The 23872-nt window shown below is 40.3% G+C and overlaps 1 protein-coding gene across 1 annotated transcript in view; it reads right to left on the reverse strand.

Moving 5' to 3' along the window:
- SPTLC1 (serine palmitoyltransferase long chain base subunit 1) overlaps positions 1-23872 on the reverse strand; it is an 81066-nt gene that overhangs the window by 45860 nt on the left and 11334 nt on the right. Inside the window, exons 4-6 of the mRNA XM_045833868.1 lie at positions 16428-16521; positions 15832-15904; positions 3293-3425 (exon numbers count right to left, since the gene is read on the reverse strand). Coding sequence (XP_045689824.1) covers positions 3293-3425; positions 15832-15904; positions 16428-16521 — 300 coding nt within the window. The remainder of the gene's footprint in view (positions 1-3292; positions 3426-15831; positions 15905-16427; positions 16522-23872) is intronic.

The raw sequence follows: 23872 nt of genomic DNA on the forward strand, positions 1-23872 counted from the left end.
TAAACCAAGATTACTCTATCCAGAAACACTATCATTTAGAATCACACAAAGGACAAGTAAAGAGCTTCCCAGACAAGAAAAAGCTAAAGGAGTTCATCACCACCAAACCAGTAGCATATGAAATGTTAAAGGGCCTTCTTTAAGAATAATAATAAGAAAAACAAAAGCTAAAAGGAAAAATGGCTCACAGACATGGACAACAGTGTGGAGACTGTTGGGGGAAGAGGACTATAAGGGGGATAAATGATAATGAAAAACTGCAATAAAAATGAAAAAATGCTAATACACATCTATCAACAAACGAATTGAAAAAACAAAATAAACAAACAGAGAACATTTTGATAACTGCCAGATGGGAGTGAGGTTTGAGGGGATGGGTAAAAAAGGTGAAGGGATTAAGAAGTACAAATAGGTTGTTACAGAATAGTCATGGGAATATAAAGTACAGCATAGAGAATATAGCCAATAATATTCTAATAACTGCGTACAGTGTCAGATGGGTGCAAGATTTATCGGGATGATCACTTAGTAAGTTATATAAGCTTCCTAAGTAAGCTCTGTGGGGTGTATACCTGAAACTAATATAATAATGTGTATCAACTATAATTGAAAAATTAAAAATTATAAAACACAATGTAAAATTATTTGCTAAAATTTTTTTATATTGATTATATGTTAAATGACACTATTTTGATAGATTTAATTAAATCAAATATATTATAGAATAAACTTCACCTTAAAACATAAAAAAATGATGGTAGGGTGAGAGGGACATGGGAGCGGCAATACGAGGGATCCTTCTGGTGATGGAAATGTTCTGTAGCTTTACTTTATCAATGTCAAATCCCAGCTGTGAAACTGTATTATAGTTTTGCAAGAGGTGACCATTGAGGGAGACTAGGTAAAGGACACAAAGAATCTGTTAGTATTTCTTAGAAATGAATGCACATCTACAAGTATCTCGATATAAAACACCTTGTTAAAAAAAGGTAAATGAAGTGATATTAGAATGACCAGGGCAGACAAGTATATGAACAACCACTGTGCTGAGACCTACTACTGGTAAGGCATTATCACTGTTTACTGAAAAAGGAAGAAAAGGAAGCACTGGGAATATTGTCCATTCCTAATGAATTAAGTTTACTGAATACCATTTTACCTCTAATGCTTCTACTGAATTTGAAGCAGAATATTTAAAAGTCTGTATAAGAGAATAAATTGTCAGTGCCCCGGTTGATTCCCAGCCAGGGTACATGCCTGGGTTGCAGGCCATAACCCCCAGCAACCACACATGGATGTTTCTTTCTCTCTCTCTATCTCCCTCCCTTCCCTCTCTAAAAATAAATATATAAAAATACTTTAAAAAATTTAAAAAAGTAAAGTCTTATTTAAAAAAAGAGAATAAATTGTCTAATGACTCACTAGAAACTGTTTGAATGTGAATTTAGCCTATGTTTCCTAGTAGTTAAAACCAAAGATGACATAGTGCTTATTATCTGACAAAGGAAGAATACAAATTCAGTTGTAACTGTACGCTTTTTCTGGACTTAAAACTCAAACAGAAATGTATTGTGGGGTGCTTGTATGAAGTGCTACTGGATGACATTATAGTTGTCTGTAACTATGTTTTTACTAAAAACTAGAAATGTTATTTAAGTAAGCAGCTCTCAAGTTTGTGATGAGTCTTTCTTATTTGATTTTTTAACTGTGCAAAGAGTTAATAAAAGCATTCATTTCCATGGTCACATGGAAAACAGTTACAAGCCATGTGCTGAAGAGCTCCCAGGTTGTTGCAGGGTGACAGGGAAGGGTGCAGCATGTGTCCTGAAACCCCAGGCAGCCAGTGCTGCAGCCCATGTGGGGCTTGCTGCACTAGAAGGAATTCTAACAGTGAGGGAAAAGCAGCAGGAGGCTGCAGGGGCCCAGTTAACTGGGGCTGGGAAGCCAAGTCACTCCACCCCTGTTTGAAGAGCCAGCCTCCATTCACTCATTTACTGAACTGGTATTTACTGAGCACTATTAAAAGACAAATGCCATCATAGGCAATGAACTACTATAAACTATCGACAGTGTTAATAAAAGAGGACTCCAGTGAGTCAAAGGCAAGATGGGCAAAGAGCAAAGGGTGTGTAGGTGCACATGCATGTGTACATGAGGAGGCCTGAGGAGCAGAGGGACTCGGACAGGAAGTGAGCACCCATGTGGTCTTAGATTCATAAGGCACCAGACTCCTCGTTCTGTAAGGTCTTTTCCACATGTAGCAGGGGGTCTTGACCTAGTCTGAGAGATTAGGGAAGACTTTCCTGCAGAGATTGATACTGCATGCAGTGTGAGCATGAACTAAGCACGAGATGAGATGAGAAACAATATTCTTAGTACGTGCAAAAACCCTGAGGTGAAAGGAAACTAGGATATAAGGCTGGTGATGCTACAGTACGATGATCTGAGGGGAAATGGTATGAAATGAGCCTGAAGAGTAGTCTAGAACTCACAAGATCAAAATAAAAAGTTGGGTATTATTTTAGGAACAATGGAAGCTCTTAAAAGAGTGTGACACAACCAGATTTGCATTTTTTTTTAAAGATTATCCTGGCTATGGTGTTAAAAAGAAGAAGCAAAAGTAAATTTGTTTTTTAAAATTAAACAAGTCATTTAACAGACCACTCAAAACATAACAGAGGCTTGAGCTAGAGGCAGGCACTTCTGACAGGTACAAGCACCTGCCTGGGCTACCCCAGCTCATGACCCTCTTCTCTTTGCCCTTCCTCTCCACATAAATGGCAACCCATCCAGTACACACATGTCTGAGTGTGTGGATATGCTCAGGGGAAGTGAAGGAAGTCCTCAACTCATGGCTTTTATATTTTCAACACGCCACAAAGCAAGACCAGCAGAGACCAGGAACTGGGGTGGGGGTGCTGATAAGTGGAGTGATTCTGCCAGGCAGTATGAGTGGGTTGTGACCACACACTCACAAGGATAACATACTGTCACAGAGTTGCATATGGAAGGCAGATGGCTGGCTTCACCCTGTACAGGTTTGGCTTTTCAACATCAATAAATAAAATCATAATGAAAGACAACTGAGTACCAACACCTTACGTACTCATCTTTCTAATGATAGTCTCAGATATTCTATAGAATTACTTGACTGGGGTGATATATATTTCTTTACAAACAGAATATCAATTATTATTTTAGGCAGATAACCTCTAAGAAAGGAATTCTTCAGGAGGGTCAATATTATTTCCAAAGGAATTTTGACTAGAAATGTTAGGTAAAGGTTACTTACACAAACACAATGTCCCCTCTCTTAGAGTAAGCAGGAATAGCACTGGCTATGGTAGCAAATCCATACGAATAGATAATGGCTTCTTCTGTCTTCATAAATTTTGCTAGACGATCTTCCAAATCCAAGTGTACATCTATTTCAATAATAAAAAACAAAATGGTTAAACTGTCATATAACTTTTCTACTAACTAAAGAATAAAAATAAAGTTTAGTTATTAATACTGTCACCTTATGGCCAAACTGTAATTGTTTTTAAGTTATAAATTACATCAGATCTATTAAGATAATTCTGAGCTAACATTACTTCTAAAATCTGTGAAGTAAATCAGCTACTCATTGGCTTTAATCTGAGGTTTTGCTTTGATAACTCTAGCTTAAGAATTCGAGGCCCAGTGACTTTAGCAGCTTAATGTCCCTCAACCAAGGGCAACAGTACTTTACTAATGTACAATATTAATTATTAATGACTTTTTGCATTTCAGTAGAAGGTACCAAACCAGGCACCAAGGCAACTGGTCAACCAGCTCTTAAATGGAAAAAACAAGAAAAGTACTTCATTTAAAACATAAAAAAACCCATACTCTGCATCTGGACAGTGACTTTGAGCAGTGGTGCTCACTCCTCTGCAGCTAGTGTCAGTACCTAGTTGTAGCACTTGCGATCACTCTGCAGGACTGAGTTTCTGCCTCAATTCCTTTTCAAGTGTACTGTGGAATTTGAATTTAAAGTACTAAGAGAAATGTGGTCCTTTTATAGTGACAGCCTAAGAAGAATGTGGATGTAATAATGGAAACAAACTGAAATTATTAAACTGTTTTTTCCCTCATATGATTTCTTAGAGCCTTTCACCTTCCCAGGCTAAGCCATGAGGCTTTATACCCTGGGATGGAAGAACTAGCAATGTCTAGAATAAACAGTGCACAGACTGGCTTTGAACTTGAAAACTCCAAAGTGGTCTTAAAATATGCATTATTCAGGAAAGAAAAAAATTTTAAACTTCCTTTAGCTCTTATAACTATGGCAGGACCCAAACTCGGAGAACTGAATCACAGTTTTACCACAATGCCTTACGCAAGGAGAACTAAGAAGCTGATAAGGAAAGATGACTTGCAGCTTCATGGGAAAAGAGAGGTCAGAGGTGGTAAAGGCAGACTTTGAGACCGTGGAAGAGGGAGCTACAACACAGCCATTGAGGGGCATTCAGAAGTCCCAGCAGTAGCAGGGACCTAGACAGTCCCCAATGAGGGATGGTGAGGAGGGCTGATGGGCTGGCACAGCCCTCTAGGCCAGATGCTGAGACTCTGTGGGTGGCAGCATCACTCCAAGAGACCAGTGAACTTTACCACCTTCAGCATTAGCCTTCCCTGCAGGAAGCACTGGCACCTCACTCCAGAGACTAGGGAGGAGGCAGGGCCCTGCACTTCCCACTCCAGGGGGACAGGTATGCCACCTCCTCCTCAGAGGCCTTCTTGGTGAGAAGGGGAAAAGGGACAATACCTGAAGAACTGAGATACACAAGAGATGACTTAACCCAGCTGAGTACAAAGCTCGACTCTAAGTGGAGTAGGTATTTCCACCGTAAGGGACAAGATTAACTGTCAAGGTCAAGGGGTTTACCACCTTCAAGGGAGGGACAAGTAAGGGCAGTTCAGCTACAAAATAAATAAACAACTTCCTTAGCACATATGAACAAAGCATCTAAAATCTGGGAACATACTCTCTGATTTATGAGGCAAGTATGATGCTGCTTAATTATGAAAATTATAACTTCACAAAGGCCTACATTTTAAAAAGTAGTCAAATGAGGGGGGTTCCAACAATCTTCTCAGTTAATTAATTTACTAATCAAACATTTAGTGAATATTGCATAAAGACAGATACTCTGATAAGCACTGGATCAGGGTTTCTACCACAGCTAAGTGAGCCATCCGCAGCTGTCATCGGAGAACTCTGGGCCAGAGGGTGAAGTTATGCCTTCAACAAACTTGTCTTAAACACTTGGGTCTCTTCCGCACTCAGAAATATAGCATATCCACAGTGATTTCTGACTAAAGACAAAGAACACTCAACAGCAAACCAGAAGTGGTGGTGGAAACCAGAAAGACACAGATGGTCTAAACTAAACTTCAACTGGATGGCAAGAGAGATATGGCAAGGAATTAGAAAATTCAGCAGCAGCCCTGGCCAGTAGTTCAGTTGGTTAGAGTGTTGTCCTGATACACCAAGGTTGTGGGTTTGATCGCCTGTCAGGGCACATACAAGAAGCAACAAATTAATTCATAAGTAAGTGGAGCAATAAATCAATGTTTCTCTCTCTATTACTCTTTCTCTTTTCCCTTCTCTCTCTAAAATCAATAAGTAAAAATTAAAAAATAAAGATGAATCATGACAGGTTTCTCAAATACAGTAGGAAAGAATAGAATTCCAAAGCAGCCCACAGAGCACAGAGTCTATCATGAGTCTCATAAAGCTGACTCTGTAAAGATTTAGACTTCAAAATAAGTCTAAGTCACATCTTCAAGATATTCACACACACGAGAAAATTCAATAACAAAAGCCAGAAAATGCCCTCTTTATTTATGGATTTTTATAGCATGTTACAAAATTGTAAAAATGAGCTATTTATCTTATTCCAATCAAGTGATGATAAAAAAAAACTAAACATGCTTCATCCCATTTATAAGTTAAAAAATATGTATACCAACATAGTCTAATCTATTACAGAAAAAAACACGACTTTCACTACTAATCAGTTATAGTCACTTTATAGAACTGACATTTTCATTACATCAACATTAAATAAATTTGGGATTTTTGTAATAACAAAGAATATATCCCATTTGATCAAAATGGTACCAAAAGGGTGCTTGGCTCTTCAAGGATCAGATGTGCAACATCAACACCACCAAATCCAAATCCAACCCTACAGGCAGGTCCCCACCACCTGCCACCTCTCACTTCCGATTAGACACGAAGGCAGATCCCCTGTGGAAAGTCTCCTTCAAATTACAATGCTGCCTACCTACCCCAAATCATCACAATTTAGCTAGGCAGGTGGACAATGCAAGCTGCAGAGCTTTGCTTTCATTCCATCACTATTTCATAAAGAAAAAAAATGCTATGGATGCAAGCTACGTTTGCTAACTACAAAAGCGACTTTAAATCATTCTACACACTTAGCTCTAAAGAACTATTTTCTTTGATTAGCAATGAGACAGTAAAACAAATTTGGCTTTGTTTTAGAGCTTCAGAGTTTTTACCCAGTTGATGAAAATTGTATGTTAGGAATACTCTCATCATTATATATACTCAAAACTGTTTTTATGTCCTTGTCATAAAGTGGTACAAAGAATCTCTATTGGTTTTGCCCAGTCCTAAAAGTTTAAAAAAAAACCTGCCCTTGTCCTGCTCCTATCTAAAGATGCTGGGTTTTAGGTGACGTTAGCCTTGTGAAGTGGGTTTTGTCATAGGTAAATATGAATAACCTATATAATTTCTCCTGATATATAATAGTTACTCTGTTCAACAAAGGAACTCTTGACCCAAGGACAGGAAGGCAGAAAATAGGAAAACTGCCAGGGACTATTCACCACTGTCTGCCTGTCTTCTGAGTGTAGGATCTACTTCACTAATTGATGCCATAAGATTTGCATGCGCTACATTCTCATTCACCCCATTACTAGGAACTGAAGTGGTAGGTAAGAGGCCATAGGGGTAGGTGGCCAAAAAGTCTCTGTCTCTTCCAGCACTGGCTGCCCTTTGCACCTGCTCCCTCACCAGAAAGAAAAGCTGGGAAGTAGGGTCAGTACAGGATGCCTTGCACCCAGCTCAGGGTCTGGTCATGGCAAGTGTCAAGGGTTTCGGATCCGGGCTACTCCTTTCATCACCAGGTGTGGACCCTGGACAGGTGGGAACCTGCCGTGTGCCTGGCAGGTCCTTCTTTTGTCAAATGGTAACAGCTGAACCTGCTTTATAGGGAATCTCTCGAGTTTATAAAACTCAGAACAATGCCTTGCATGGAAAAGGAAATAAACTATGTTTGTTCAATTAAATGAACATTTCTAGAGTTAAGAAAAAAAAAGTTTTCTTTACAAAGGTAAAAACAGTTACACTGTTTTCTAATTAATTTATCCAAATCCAGAATATTGAACAACTAGTTACTTGTTTAATTTCCCATCTATGTAATATCTCCTCTTACTCTAATAAGAGCAGATATCAACATTAGAACAGGTTAAAATACAACCAACCAACTATATTTTTTCTTTAGGTCTCCATTTTTTTGTGTTACATACTGTCATTTTTTAATCTCTGAAGACTTGAATAGTTTGTCTAAAAAAGTAAAAATAATTTACTTATTCACTTATTAGAACATAAATAAAGTGCTAAATATTTCTCAGAATGTTTCCACAGAATCTTCCCTGTCTGGTGTGGCTCAGTGGAAAGAGTTCAGGCCTGCAAACTGAAAGGTTGCCAGTTTGATTCTTGGTGGGGGGAAAATGCCTAGGTTACAGGCCAGGTCCCCAGCTGGGGTTGTATGAGAGGTAACCAATCAACATTTCTCTTGCACACAGCTGTTTCTCTCCCTGTCTTTCTCCTTCCCAAAATAAATAAATAAAATATTTTCATAGAATCTTATGTGATTCTTACCAAAATGTTCTTCACTGTGCAAACAAGGACTATTTGTCTTCTACTCTGGGAAAGTGTACTCCTGTGACTAGTAGGAAAAAGTGGCAGATCTGGGAATTTTATGACCCGATGTTCTTCCTACTAAAATATGGAGTCATGGTTCAGTTGACTATTGTAAAACAAAGAAAGAAAATATATTTAAAAATAAACAAATGAACAACTGTTTATGGTTGGCTTTAGAATACAATTAAATGCCTCTCTCTCTAACCATGATATCCTCCCACTAATGGCCTTTTGACCTAGTTTGAGACCAAAGAGCCAAGTAAGCATTATATATACAAAGCAGATACTGGGAATCAGCAATAAACCACAGGTAAAAGATATCTGCATGCATCATGATCAAAACAAACGAAGTTCTCAGCAAGAGAAACTATGAAGCCCACTGGGGCCAAATTAGCCTGCTAAAACAACTTGCTGGGTTCTAAATCACACATTAGAACAATTAAAGGAGAGGGAAGAGAAATTTCTCACTATGCAGTCCTTAGAAGACTATCATAAGAACAGTTAGTTCTACCAGCCAGGCCTTCAGGAGACAGGAGAACATTTAGCCTAAGAAGCTAGATGAATTTTGATTCAACTGTTATTTGATTTTGTTTTCCTGTATTATTTACCTAATATCATCTAATAGTTACTGTGAAATGAAAAGAGAGAGAATGTTTGAATAAGTAATTCACATTTATTAGACTGATGAAAGAGTTAAAAGAATATTTCATCTTTGAAAATTGAATGTCAGACTTTTAGGAAAAAAGAAAAGACAAAATTAAAGGCAACATTTTGGGGATCCAGGAAAAGAGATCCCCAGACCTCACAAATACACAAGCAACTACAAAGAAAAGGAAAGAGGTTGCCAAATTTGCATTACTAATCAGGGAAAAAGGAAAATGTACCCAAAATATCCAGGATAAGTTAATTGTATAGGGTTTTTAGACTTTTAAAACTTACCCTTCCTGACCTCAAGTAGCTTCTCTGATCTTATCTAACACTGAAATTTCAAGACAATTTAACACAGCTACAATAATTTAAATGATTACTGCTAAAACAGGAAAGGCATAGAAACTACCCTGTTAGAAATCAAAAAAGGGAGAATTATAGCAAATGGGCATCTAAAAAAAAAAAAAGATGACAAGCAAACATGGGCACCTATTAAGGAACGAGTCATGTTTACTGAAAAATATTACTTATTACTCCAAGCTATGGGTTTAGTGTCTTGTCACAAAAACCACTGCAAATTAATCAGAATCTTCTGCCAGATGATGTTGGGAACCGTCCTGCCTGGTTTCAGGAGCTGTAACACCACTGACAGGTGAAAAGGCCCCACAGCTAGGGGACCTTGGGACCATAAGCCACTAAGGAGACAAAACTTATCTTCCCTGCAAGAGAGCCCCTGCTGCCTTTACTTCATTCACCCTGCTTGGCCCCTGGAGGATGGCTGGATAGTCAATGATGGGTAAGACTCCTCAAGAAAGGAACAACCTAAGACAGGCACAGTCATGAAGGGGCCATCAGGGGAGGACTTAGGGGATTATGGAGGAGGAACAAAAGATGCTCACCCCTCAGCTTTATCATACCCTGAGTCCTCATTCTGTCTGTAAAATGTCTCCTAATCTCTTGGCTGCCTTGCTTCCCTCACCTGATTCAAGGCTGAAACAATGCCAAAGGGGGGTGCAGCCCTGTGTCAGAACTGGTGGTCCCCAGTGGTTTCTTAGGCAATCAGGCCTAAGAAAGAATGCATTAAATCCTGTGAAACCTGCTTTGGTTAAGAATGTATTCAGTTTAAATGTTAGTGTCCAAGCACGAAATGAGTTTGTTTCCCAAGGTTTTACAGTCGACTGGCATCACCCCGTCTACCAGACCCTGACCCAAAGGACCCACGTCATCCCAGAAATGTTATCTGGAAGCCATACCTCCTCTCTTTGATATGCATCCCTATGCAAACTAAACCAAATAAAAGCTCAGTGAGAGAGAGGCTTGACACCTTTCTCCTCTGAGAGACTGGTCAGCCTTTCCTCCCAAGCAGATCATGCCTTGGTAGACTTATTGTCATCTGTGGCAGCTGGGAGAGTTCTGCGGGACGAAGCTCCCCCACAAGATGACACAGTCTGTTTGAAGCTTCAGCTACACTTAGGATAAAGATGATTCTGTGTCAGAGGAGTTGATACACAGTGTGTTAAGTACACTCACACTGCCTCAGGTGGCACATTCACAAACACCTGGAAAATCAAATCCAATTTAAAACACTCCAACAACAAGGTAAAGACCATGTGTGTGGTATGCTACCATTTTTGTAAAAATGGGGGAAAATATATACGTGTGGAAGTGGTTTATGAATGCTAAAAAACAGTCTCTGGAAGAAGTGACAAGGAACTACTGATAGAAACTGTCTTTGGGGGGGAGGTGGGATGGCAATGGGAAAGGGAAGACTTGTCACTCTCTCTGTCCAGAAACCTACTGAAGTGTATACATGGGCTGAATTATTCAGTCAAGAGAATTAATTTAAAAGCCATTCATCTAAAGACCCCCTGTTTAGAAGCATATAACATCCTACTATGCACATTAAATTTTAGATGATCCAAATGGCAAGGTGACTGGGTTGTTATAACAATATATTTCCATAGCTTTGGGAAAGCTGGTCTTGAAGGCTTAAAACATTTGTTTTTCCTGACTTGAGTTAGCACCTGAGTTTAACTCCCAAGCAGGGGCCAAGGCCACACACACAAATAAAATCCACTAGACAGTGAGGCTTTTAGAAAAGCAACTGCTCTACCTCAATAGGTAGCTCATAGGAAGAAAGTCTTGTTGATCAGATTACAACAAACCCCACGAAAAATGCCTTTCTGGTTTTCTCATACTTACAAAGGATATTGTTCCCAACTCAACCGATCAGAACCATGCAAACAACCCATGTTTACAGTAGGCTTAGAACAAGGAGGGAGTCTGACTGGAGCTCATTTAACCGTTTGAACCTGCCATTAACACTGAAGTCAGCACTGGTCAAGATGGCAGAGTAGATAAACCTCCTCCCACTACCACATCAAAAATACAACTACACTGCAGAACAACCATTGTTGACAACTGCCTGAAGACCAGCTGAACAGAAGTTCTCTTAACTGTGAAATATACAGAAGAAGCCATGTTGAGAATGGCAGGAAAGGCAGAGACCAAAACAAGACAGTCCCATACCCTTCTGTGGTGGGTAAAAATGAGGATGGATATCTCGGCTGCAGAGGTCCACACAGGGGAGTGCAAGGTCCCAGCCCAACACCAGGCTACCCATCTCAAGGTTCCAGTGCTGGGAAGAGAAGTCCCCATAACTTCTGGCTGTGAAAACCAGTGAAGACTGTGGCTGAGATAAAGGGCTTCTGGAGTCTCAGGCATTCCTCTTCAAGAGCCAGAGCATGAACTTACTCTGATGGACTCTCTCTGAGCTCCAGCTCAAACAGCACCAAGGGGGGAACTGAATTGTCTGGCTTTGGGTGAGGGAAGGAGGGGAAGCTTTTTCCCCACACACAAGTGCTGGCAGAGGCCATTGTTCCCTTGCTGAAGCCTCTCCCCACAGAGCCAGCGGGTACCATATCCGAGGCTCCATTGCCTGGTTAACACTGTAATTCCGAGATCCCACCCCACCAGATTTGCTGTCCACCCCAGTTGCTTCTAGTGGCTCTTCCATACAAATGGCAGGTCTTGGCTCATGCTAGGGACTTTCCGAAAATCTCTCAAGGGTTTACAAACGCATAACAAGCAGCATCTGGGCTCAGTGACTCCCATACCTCTTGCTAGGCAGCACTAAGTCAGGCGTAAACTGCAGCCAGCCTCGTTTAGAAGTTTAGACTCTTCCAGCTGCCTCCAAGCCCAGCACTAGTGGCAACCATCTGCAGATCAGTTTGTAGCTTTTGTCTGGTGGCCCACGGAAGGGAACAGGCAACGACTGACCTTGCCATGCACCAGAGTGCTTTCCAAGAGGCTCCATAACCAACACACCAGGTGGCCCGCTACATACCACACCGTGGCACTGCCCCCCACCATCACAAACAGCACGCATAAAGTGCAGACGCGACAGGCACAAGAGCCCTGCCAAAGCAAATCCTGCGGTGTTGGGTTTGCCCTTGCAAAATAGCTCCTTCACTGGAGTCAAGCCGTTCCTCACAGGCAATCAGCCTGAGGGTCAATCCTTCCAGCTGACCTGATAACAAAAATCAAAGCTCAACTATAACAGGAGGTCACACAGATCCTATACAAGAGACAAACCAGGAGCATCTGGTTCAGGTTACCAAGAAAACAGAACCACTGAGCCCCACAGGACACCTACTACATAATGCCACTACCAAGACCAAGGCACATAGAAACAGACACAGAAAGGCAGGCAAAATGAGGTGACAAAGAAACATGACCCAAATAAAAGAACAGAACAGAATTCCAGAATAAGAACTAAACACAATGGAGACAACTTACCAGATGCAGAGTTCAAAACAACGGTTATTAAAGATGCTCAATAAACTCAGTGAGAACTTTAACAAAAAGACAGAAACCATAGAAATGGAGGGAGAAAACATAAAAAACCACCCATCAGAAATGAAGACTACAATAACTGAAATGAAGAATACGTAAGAGAAAATCAACAGGAGATTAGATGGAGCAGAGGAGCAAATGGGCAATTAGTAGGAGAAAGTAGCACAAAACGCCCAGTCAAAACAGCAGAAAGAAGAAAGAATCCCCCCCCATCAAAAAAATGAGGATAGTTTAAAGGGCTTCTAGGACAGCATCAAGCATACCAACATTCACATCATGGGAGTATGAGATGAAGAAGAGAGACAACAATAGATTGAAAACCAATTTGAAGAAATAATGATGGAAAACTTCTCTAACCTGGTGAAGGAGACAGACATACAAGTCCAGGAAATACAGAGTGCCAAACAAGATGAACCCAAAGAAGCCCATGCTAAGACATAGCATAATTAAAATGCCAAAGAGAGAATCTTAAAAGCAGCAAGAGAAAAGCACCTAGTTACTTACAAAGGAAGCTCCCATAAGACTGCCACTGATGTCTCCATGGAAACTATGCAGGCTGAAGGGACTGACGAAATATTCAAAGCGATGAAAAGCAAAAACCCATGACCAAGATTACTCTGCCGAGCAGGGATCTCTTTTAGAATCAAAGGACAGATAAAGAGCTCCCCAGACAAAAAAATAAGCTAAAGGAGTTAAAACCACCACATCATTATTATAAGAAATGTTAACGAAATAAGAAGAAAAAGAGGAGAAGAGGAAAAGGTGAAGGAGGAGAAGAAGAAGGAAGGAGAAAACAAAGAAGGGAAAGGTGGAAGGAAGAGAAAGAAGTAATAAGTAAGAAGAACAAGAAGAAAAAGGAAAAAGATAATAAAATGGCAATAATTCATACACATCTATAATTACTTTGAATGTAAATGGATTAAATGCACCAATCAAATGACTTAGGGCAGCTGAATGGACTTAAAAAAGACGTTTACATATCATGTCTACAAGAGGCCAACTTCAGATTGAAAGACACACAGATTGAATATAAAGGAATGGAAAAATACTTAATGCAACTGAAAATGTGAACAAAAAGTTGGCTCTCAATGCTTGTACCAGACAAAAACAGACTTTATTTTATTTTATTTTTTTTTCGGTCCTCACCCAAGGATGTATTTATAGAGAGAAGGAAGGAGGGAGAGAGAGAAACATCAATGTGTGAGAGAAACATCCATCAGTTGCCTTCTGTAAGTGCCTAGACTGGGGACTGAACCCGCAACCTACATATTTGCAGTAACTGGGAATCGAAATTGTGACATTTCAGTGTGTGAGATGACTCTCAAAGCAACTGAGCCACACCAGACAGGACCAGAAAAAAAAAACAGACCTTAATAAAAAGGCTATAACAAAAGACAGAGAAGGACCCAATAATTCTTCTTCTGGGTATGTATCCAAAGAAACCGAAAACACAAATTCAAAGACATATACATCTCAATGTCCTTGGCAGCATTACTTACAATAGCCAAGATATGGAGGCAGCCACAGTGCCCATCAATAGACAAGTGGCTAAAGAAGTGGTACATACAAGCAATAGAATATGACTTAACCATAAAAAAGAATGAATCTTGCCATTTGCACAGCCTGAATGGACTTAAGAGTACATAAAGCTAAAGTGAAGTAAGTAAGATAAAGAAAAGCAAGTATCATATTTCACTTATATGGGAAATGTAAAAACAAAGCAAGACGAAACAACATAAATGAGCAAGTAAAGCAAAAGAAAACTCATAGATAATAGAGAACAAATTGATGGTTGCCAGATGGGAGGGGGTTTTGGGGAGATGGGTGAAAAAGGTGGAAGGATTAGGAACTATAAATGGGCAGTTATAAAGTAAGTCACAGGGACATAAAGTACAGAATAGGGAATACAGTCATAAATATTATAGTATGTATAGAGTCAGATAAGCACTAGACTTAACAGAGTGATCCTAAATTATACAAACCAATGTTGTAAGCCTAAAACTAGTATGATATTAGTATGACAACTATTGATGAAAAATTAAAAACATATTTAAGGAAAGAATTATTCAATAAAAAAAATAAGACCACGAGTCAGCACACTAGGTTTCTAGTTTTAGGGTTGAAGTTAATGAGCTGTGTGACTGTGAGGACGTCACATAACCTCTCTGGTTTTCTATTCACCTTATGAATAGTTGGGATGCTGGAGTGCAAGATTTTTAAAATTCTTTCCAGCTGTAGGATTCTTAAACACTAACCCTTGTCACCTGTTTCCAATATAAAAAATTTAAGTGCTAAACATGCTAAGGAATAAAGATGCTTTGTTAAATAAAAACGTCTTAAATGAAAGGGGAGGGGGGAGAAACAAAGAAAGAAAAAATAAAACCACACAAAGACCCAGAAGTGGGAATGAAGGCAGAAGAGACTTCCCCAGCTTTACTTTCCCCACACTCGGACATCTTGTAAGCCAGAATGTTATTTCCGGGAATATATTCAGTGGAACAACCATTTAACAGTTTCAAAATTTTCAGAAGAAAAAAACACCAATATACATTCAATAAACACAACCAGAAAATGTCACGGTTGTCTTTGAAAAGTCTCAGTTAGGGAGTTCATGGTGTTTGAAATCACACATAGGCATCCTAATATTTAGTTAGCCTTTCCCAGAGTCACCCACACTCAAAACAATGACCCTTCATCTTCATTCTAGAAGGTAAAGAGCTACAGAGACTATCATGCCCCCACCTGTTCTTGCCTTTCTCCCTGTAATGTGCTAGCTATCCAGCTAGAGCTACTTCCTTGTCCCCTTTGCAGCGAGGCAGGAGCTGGGTTATTGTCTCACCAAGGAAATGTGGACAAAGTGATATGCAGCACTACTTGCCTGCCTAAAAGTGTACTTCTCCCCTGCACTCCCCTAAATTTGCCACCTGGATGCACGCAGACAAGGACGGTGCTCTCCACACTGGAGAAACAAACAGGATATCCTGGTTCTTGCACAACTTGGAAGAGGAGACCAACCCGCACAGGACCCTTCCCTTTACAACTGTCACATCCCACAGACACAAACTGTCTCCTCACATCACTGCCTCTAGGGGGATGTGGAACAGCAGCTCAGACTTTGAGCTAAGACCTCTACACAGATAATGTAACTACGGATGTCATTCTCCGCAAATGACATCCAATGCCCCATCACACGTTCCAAACACACAATGCTCTAGAAAGTAGGGTAAGCAATAGCACCAGTTTAATGCTACAACTAATTAAGGATATCATTTCCAAGGAATTTGGAAGTCAAATGGCATCTCAATTCTTGAAAGCAGTATAGCCTGAGAAACGCAACTGAAACATACCAAATGTGCCATAAAATCCTCTAGGTCCGCAAGTCCCCACACCATACTTCTTTAGAGATGCCAAAGCTGCTGCCTTTCAGGAAGAAAAGAAAGTAGGAGTTACAAGCTGGCAATTCTTATTCTTTAACCCATGTAACTCCTCCCTCCATTTTCTTTCCTTTCTTGGAACCATGACATCCTAACAACAGGATATAAAGAAAAGACTGACATAGAGATTTAGAGATATAACTTAAAACATGGAGATGTTCTACTAACTCAATTATCAAATCCTGGTTAAGGTAATGCTTTTACACTTTTTGGCATTTGTGGACATAAGTCTGTTCTTAAAAATATTTACTGGCCAACAATCCCAATAGGAGATGAAGCCATTTCCCACACACATCTCTGATGGTCACCAGGTCTGGCTCCTACACCACCAAGCCACAGCAGACATTCCTGCCACCCTTTGTGGAAATCCAGGTCACAGCTCTTCCAGAAAGGAGTACTGGCAGACACTAGCAGAGCCCTTTCTCATGTTCTGCATTTGTCTTTGATTTTATGCCCAGTTTCTTAAGTCAGTCATACTATCTTTCCACTTCAGCATAGGTACTACTTACCTTGACCCTAGGGTTATCCAACAAACCAAGAAAATTAAATGAGGCAAAGTTGATGCATTCTTTTCCATTCACCACAATTTTGTGACTTGGAGGGCTGGGGAAAACAAACGAGAATGGTTTACTTCAGCTGACATTTATGTGTCAGCATACATGCTATCACATTAGCCCCCTGGCAGCAGACAGGACATGGAAGTGTGGTTATTCTGCCCTATTTGCATACTAGTCTCCTAACTTTTACTTCTTATTTTTTAAAAGTAAAATCAGACATGGGCATATTAAAAATCAAATACTCAGCCAGTCATTGTATTCCTAATAGGCTACCCTGTACACTTAAATTAAGAAGTGGGCTAGAATTCCAAAATGGGTAGAGGGAAAATCTTGGTTTTGATTTTAAAATTCACTTAAGAAAGAATAGCTAAATAAAGTACCTCAGAAAAATTCTGGGATAAGATAACTATGGAGAAAATACAAAAAGACCAAGATCAAAGGCAGGAATAGGCAGAGCAAGTTACAATCTTACCGTGTTGTGGTTTAAAAAGAAATGTTATCTGTAGGGAGCCAATAAAAGAGTAAGTGGGACATGTACTCAATTGCTAAAGTTAATGCTGAAATACCATTCACCAGAAATTCCTCCCTGCACCCCCCAAAAAAACTTTTTTTACAGGAAATAGAGTGGCCAACTCCACAGGCGCATGCACCCGAGTATGCCTGGCACAGCAGGTGGTGTCCCAACAGACAGCCCACGTCCTTGGCTGATGAACACTAGCTGTGGCCACACTTCAGAAATACAGGGCCAAGCTATGGGTGACGAGCAATGACAGCGTGGTAAGACCAGTTGATTCTGACACAGCCAGGCTATTTTAACTAAAGGCAACCAGAAGAATAGGATGGACTGCGCTTATCAGAAAGCACAGCCCAGCGCAAGGAAAAGGACTGCGCCCGCAACTTATTCCAGTTACACATTTGCACTGGTTGTAAAGCTGGGCTGCTCTCAAAAATGCACTGTGGCCAGAAAAGACTGAGGAACTGCTCTCATCGGTATGTTTAAAAAGAACTGATTTTCTATGAGGAAAAAAAAAAAAGATGCTGGAAAACCAGAGAAGGAAATGAATGGCAAGCTCAAGTAAAGTCAGAAAAGCAGATACAAATTCACAAAAGGCAAGATGACTTGGTGAAAGGAACATGGGTTGTAGAATCAGTCAGACACCCCCATTGGCACTGAGGCTACTGATGACTTCAGAAACTTGTGTAAGTTACCTGAGCTTTGTGAGCCTCAGTTTCCTCATCTATAAAGTGGGGAGAGAACTTTTTCTCAAGGTAATTTCCATTATAAATGGGCTTGGCCCAAAGAGAGGCTCTCTAAATATTTTCTTCCTTCTCCCCTATGGCTTCATCTCTTCTCTTTTCACACACTGTGATTCATCCTTCTCAGGGCTTCTTAAAGTTTCCCCAGTCCTCTCTGGTGTGGAGGTTCTGGCACTCACAAAAAGATAAGAAACAAAACACCTGCCCCTGCTAGCATCCTGCCCCTGCTAGCATCCTGCCCCCAGCTGGTATAGCTCAGTGGATTGAGCACGGGCTGCGAACCAACCAAAGGGTCGCCGGTTCAATTCCCAGTCAGGGCACAGGCCTGGGTTGCGGGCCAGGTCCCCCCCGTAAGGGGTGCGTGAGAGGCAATCACAAATTGATGTTTCTCTCCCTCTCTTTGTCCTTCCCTTCTCCTCTCTCTAAAAATAAATAATAAAATCTTTTTTTCAAAAAAGGAAACAAAACACCTACATAGACAAACCTGTAGTAATGGTTGCTGCTGAGCAAGTGGAGGCCATTCACCAAAAACCGCAACACACAGAGAAATCAAACTATTGTGAATACACACAGCCAGAAGTCCCTGACCACAGTCAAGAGGCAGCACGACACAGGGATGCCGGGATCTGATTTTTGCCCAGCACTTGGGACAAAGAAGGAAAACAGTTTCCAGTGAGAAATGGAAGGCTCAGACCTGTGTTCCACGTGGGTATGTACCCGACACAGCCTGGAGCATAACACCCTTCAAGGTCACCTCACACAAGCAAATAAAACCAAACTAAAAAGACACCTCCACAATCAGGCCTCAGAGAATGGGAAAGAGCAAAAATATTGTAAAACCCTTCCCAACCAAAAGAACCACCTCACTAGTGACAGCCAGAAATGACATGGATGAATAAAGCTTCCCAAAAGGCTATGTGACCTTAGAAAGAATGGTGCTTTACCCAGAAAGAAACAAACATTACCGACCCCATTAATATCGTTTGGTGCTGCTGTGAGAATAGACAACTAGACCAAAGAGAGAATCTAGAACTCAAGAGAATGGTTTATATACACAAGGAACTGGCAGATAATAACATCTGTCCCACAAACACCTATATTTCTCAATGGAGAAAAATAAAGTTGTATAACCACGAACAAAGGTAAATTCCAGACATGTCACAAACCAAAAGGTTATTTTGGTAAGGCAATAAAACAAAATGTAGGAAAAATGTTTTTGTGACCTTGGGAGTAGGAAATGTTCTCTTAAACAACTCTGAAAACACACAAACCACAAGGCCAAGATGAATGAATCTGATCATGTCAAAATTAAGAATTTTGGCTTAATGAGAACACCAAAGACATAGTAAACAGATGGGTAACAGAGAGATTTATTGTATTGTATCTCACGAAATCTAAGAAAGCACCAACTGTATTATTACCTACCATTAAGGAAGAAAACACTATCGACTAAAAGGTCAGGTCACGATGTTTTCTTGTCATCCAGAATTTCATAGATTATATTGAATGAAAAGATCCACTGGGCACTCTTAGAGAGAGGTTTTTGTTATAATTTTTGTACTTATAAGCAATTAAATCAGCCAAGACACTTCTAACCCAAGTTCCAACGCTGTGCTCTCCTCTGCTAAGTCACAGACACCATGGACAATCACACAACGTTCTGCTCCCTGCCACCTAACACCCAGGCCTGGCTCAGCAGGACGTTCCCCTACCAGCTCCGAGATTACCTGACAAGGTGGTGTCACCCATTCTCTACGTTTTAATGCTGGAACTTTCCTATTGGACTAAACTCCTAGTTTCATCTTTTGCCATTTGAGCCACGTTTTCTACAAAACAGGCTGGCATCATCCCAAGGCAACAGAAGTCTGACAAAGGGATGTTCAAATCCTCAGTCACAGCAGCCTCTGTTCATCTGCTCAGAGTGGTTTGGCCATGTCTCCTGCCATCAGCTGATTTCCTCACCAGCAGGGCACATAACTCAGCTGAAGTGCTGGCAGTGAACCTAGTTGTGACCAAGTTCACTGGTACACAGGTGAGGAAAACCACCAACCACCATGCCCCCTGGCTGACAATGATTTACAGCAGCTGTAAGGTTCACCTCCAATTCAGAGATCTTACAACAGAGGGGAAAAAGTACATGGGAGAATAAATGCATTCAAGTGTTACATCAAAGACTGAGCAAGGATCAGAATCTGCACGGTTTGAGGGTTTCTTGCTAATTAATTGACAAGTTGGTGACAAGAGAAGGATATAAAAGACATGAAGAGGCATTCGCAGAAAGGCAAAACCCCAATGACTAATAAGGAGATGAAATAATGTTCACAGGCTCACATAATCAGAGAAGCGCAAAATAAAACAATGTAACCAACCCAGGCAGTGAGGGGACTGGAGCCCCAATAAGCAAACTCAGGGGGGCATCCACAGGGCAATCATGATGAAGAAAAATCCCACAGGAAAATCAGATGGCCATATATTACTCCATTGCTGGCTATACGAACCCAGCAGGACTCAAACAGGTGTGCAAGGGGCTATTAACTGCGGGAGTAGTTATAGCATCTTTCTCCTCAAGATGGCATTTTCCATCTGGAGGAAAATAGCTAGGTAAAACTTAGTGGCTATATATAAGAAAATAGGCAGCAGTGAGAAGAAATGACAAGAAGTCCATCTAGCACTCCCACCCCTCTGTACGCCCTGCTCGATATTTCCTCATACCACCCAACACCAGCTAATGTTATATTTATTTCATAGTCTGTCTGTCTGCCCCCCAAGAAAACTAAGATTTTTATTTATTGCTATAAAAGTCAATGTACTCAGCACATCCCTTAAACATAGTAGGTGCTCCAATATTTGTTGACAAAAATGTGTTGAGTAAAAATCTTGTAAAAATCAGAATGCAGTCTAAAGCACAAAATTAAAAATATCCATTCATAAAACATTAAAATCATGTGGTTTCGATCATACAATATAAAAATGAAATATATCATTTTAATAACATAAAAATATATAACATGCAAAATGATGATGGAAAACATAAGGAAATACTACAGGGGGACGAGAGTGGATGCAGGCACCAGGGGCGAAGAAAACAAAGAACAAAGCAAATGAGCGCTGCCTCATGTGGGTGCTGACAAGAGTGAAGCTGAGCAGAGGAGGGTTAATGCCTGTGTCTCCAAAGCCTCAAAATGTACAAAATAAACCAGAAAATCAACTAAACCAGAAGTCAAGCCTCTGGAGAATCTGCGTGAGAAAGAAGGAGACACAACTGATGCTCGCAAAGGAGACACAAACTCCACAGATGTATCATTATATCCATCTGTATAATAAAGTTTTATGCATGTATTCTATCAATGCATTCCCAGGATAAACCTATAAATTACTCACGTCAGTACATTTGAAAACAGAAGAAATGGACAATGACTAAATATTGGTAAGCAAACCTTAAGAAGGAAAACTGATTAGCTTTACAAACTCATTGAAGGCAATGAATTCAGGATGAAAAATCTATGCTCGATGGAATACCACAGGAAATACACACTGTTGCTAAGAAAATGGTAAGACTGATTAATATATCTTTGTTACCAAAACTGGACCAGCACAGAAAGTAAAAAGAAGAGACTAAATTCAGCTTTGGACACAGATGTTAAACTCCCGAATATTAGCAAAATAAATCTCGCAATGTATAAAAACCAAATAGTCATGCTTAAGCAGGGTTTCTTCTAGGAATGTAAGGATTATTTACATAGAAAATAGAAAAACCTACCAGTGAATCCTGGTAAACAAGAGAATGAAATAAAATTAAAAACAACAACAACAACAAAACCCCACTTCAACCTCTGGTCCCTTCTGATAGCTCTCACAACAAGGCCTACAAAGTCGAAAATGTCTAACTTGATCAGAAGCAGGACACAGAAGGAGATGACAGTAGCAAAAAAGTTGGAAACTGGAAAGTAAATGAAGAAGCTGTATTTGGTAAGGCAAAGAGATCAGCGAGAAAGCTGAATGTAGGCTGGCAGGGAAAAGCCCAGCAGCAAACCAGAAAATGCTCTCAGGTTGGGGGGCAAAGCTCCCTGTGACAGTAGGGAGCAGGCAGCGTGGGCTCAAGGGGATGACTTCAAAATCTTCAACAGGAGTCACTTCCTCAGATCCCCTCCGGCCCTGCAGAAAGGTGGGAGATGCACTCTGGAAAGGCTGGATGTAACCTGAAAGTCCTAAGGGCCAGTGATGGGTCCTGTGCCACTCTGGAAACAGAAATCAAGTATAAATCTGCATAATAAAATCGGGACACTGAGCCCTTGTCTGTCCTCCAACTCAGCTCCCAAAGGCTGGGAACCAGGTTTATTCCCAAAGGCTGGAAACGCTACCCAACATACTGAAGGATTTCTTTTAGGTAAAACTCAAAATCAAGAGAAGAAAAGCAGAAAATACTGAGTTGGGGGTCCCCTCAAACAAATGGACAGGTGCTTTTCTACTGATGCCACGACCAGTCAGGAAGTCCAGCCCATTTACACAGGGCTTCCAATGACCATTTCAGTGACTCATTCTTAAAAATAGATTTTCAACAGAGAGCCAAGACAATTCAACAGGGAAAGCATAGTCCTTTCAACAAATGGTGCTGGACTGGGTATACCGATGTAAAAGAATGAAGATGAATCTTCATTATTACGCTTCACAGCATTATAAAAATTAAAGTGAATCAGAGTTAAATTTGAGAGCAAAAACGATATACTCTTAAAAGAAAACAAAAGAGTAAATCTTCATAATCTTGGATGGGGCAAAGATGTTTAGATATAATACAAAAGCACAGCAACAAGCATAAAAATAGATAAATTGGACTTCATTAAAATTAAAAAGATGTGGCCCTGACCAGGTTGCTCAGTAGGTTAGAGCATCATCCCGACACGTGAAAGTTGCAGGTCCAAAACCCGGTCACAGGGCACATACAAGAATCAACCAATGAATGCAAAATAAGTGGAACAACAAATTGATGAGTCTCTCCCTTTCCTCTTTTCTCTCTCAAATCAATCAGCAACAAAAAATTTTACATCTTAAATACACTTAAAACATTTGTGTCTCAAAGTACACAGGGAGAAAAAAAGATACAAAAACTCACATGATGGGAGAAAATATTTACAAGTCATATATTTGACAAGGGCCTACTATCCAAAATATATAAAGAAATCTTACCACTCAATTAAAAGACAAATAACCAAATTAAAAAATAGGCAAAATCCTTAAGTACTGACTGTTCACCAAAGAAGATATACAAGTGGCCAATAAGTGCATAAAAAGATGCTCAATTCACTAGCCATTTGGGAAGTGAAATCAAAACCACAATGAGATGCCACTTCCCACTTACTAGGATGGCTATAATTGAAAAGTGCTGGCCAGGACATGGAGATATTAGAGTTCTCATTCATTGCCTGTAGGATGTAAAATGATTCAGGCAGTTAGGAAAACAGTTTGGTGATTCCTCAAAGTGAGTTACTGTATGACTCACAATTCCACTACTCTTAGGTAAATTTCCAAGAGAAATGAAAACGTGTCCGCACAATAATGTGAACACAAATATTCATAGGAGTGATATATATGCCAATGTATTTTTTCCTTTTTCATGTACTCCCAAGTGGAAACAACACAAACGTCCATCAGCTGATAAATGTGCAATCAGTAAGTGATCTACCCACAGAGTGGAGTATCATTCATCCACCAGGATGAATGAAATACTGACACATGTGGGACACAGGGTCCAACATGAATGGCCCTTGAAAATATTAGGCTAAGGGAAAGAAGGCAGACACAAAAGGCCAAGTACTACAGATATGACTCCTTTTATACGAAACATCCAAAACAGGCAAATCCACAGAGGAAGTAAATGAAAGCTGCCAGGGGCTGGGGAGGGGGGGGGAAAGGGAGAGTGACTGCTAATGGGTGTGTGGTTTCTTTTGGGGTTGATGAAAGTATTCTGGAATTGGACGGTGGCAATGGTTGCACAGCTCTGTGAATATACTAAAAAGCTACTTAACTGGGTGCCTTAACAGGGTCACTATTATGGTATATGGGTTATATTTCCACAAGGCTGTTATTTAAAGGGAAAAGATCCATCCAAGTTAAGTAAATTCACTTATTCTTGTGTTAACTCA

The sequence above is a fragment of the Phyllostomus hastatus genome, unplaced genomic scaffold (genome assembly GCF_019186645.2).
Source record: "Phyllostomus hastatus isolate PE091 unplaced genomic scaffold, TTU_PhHast_1.1 phas_contig_195, whole genome shotgun sequence".
Lineage (NCBI taxonomy): Eukaryota > Metazoa > Chordata > Mammalia > Chiroptera > Phyllostomidae > Phyllostomus > Phyllostomus hastatus.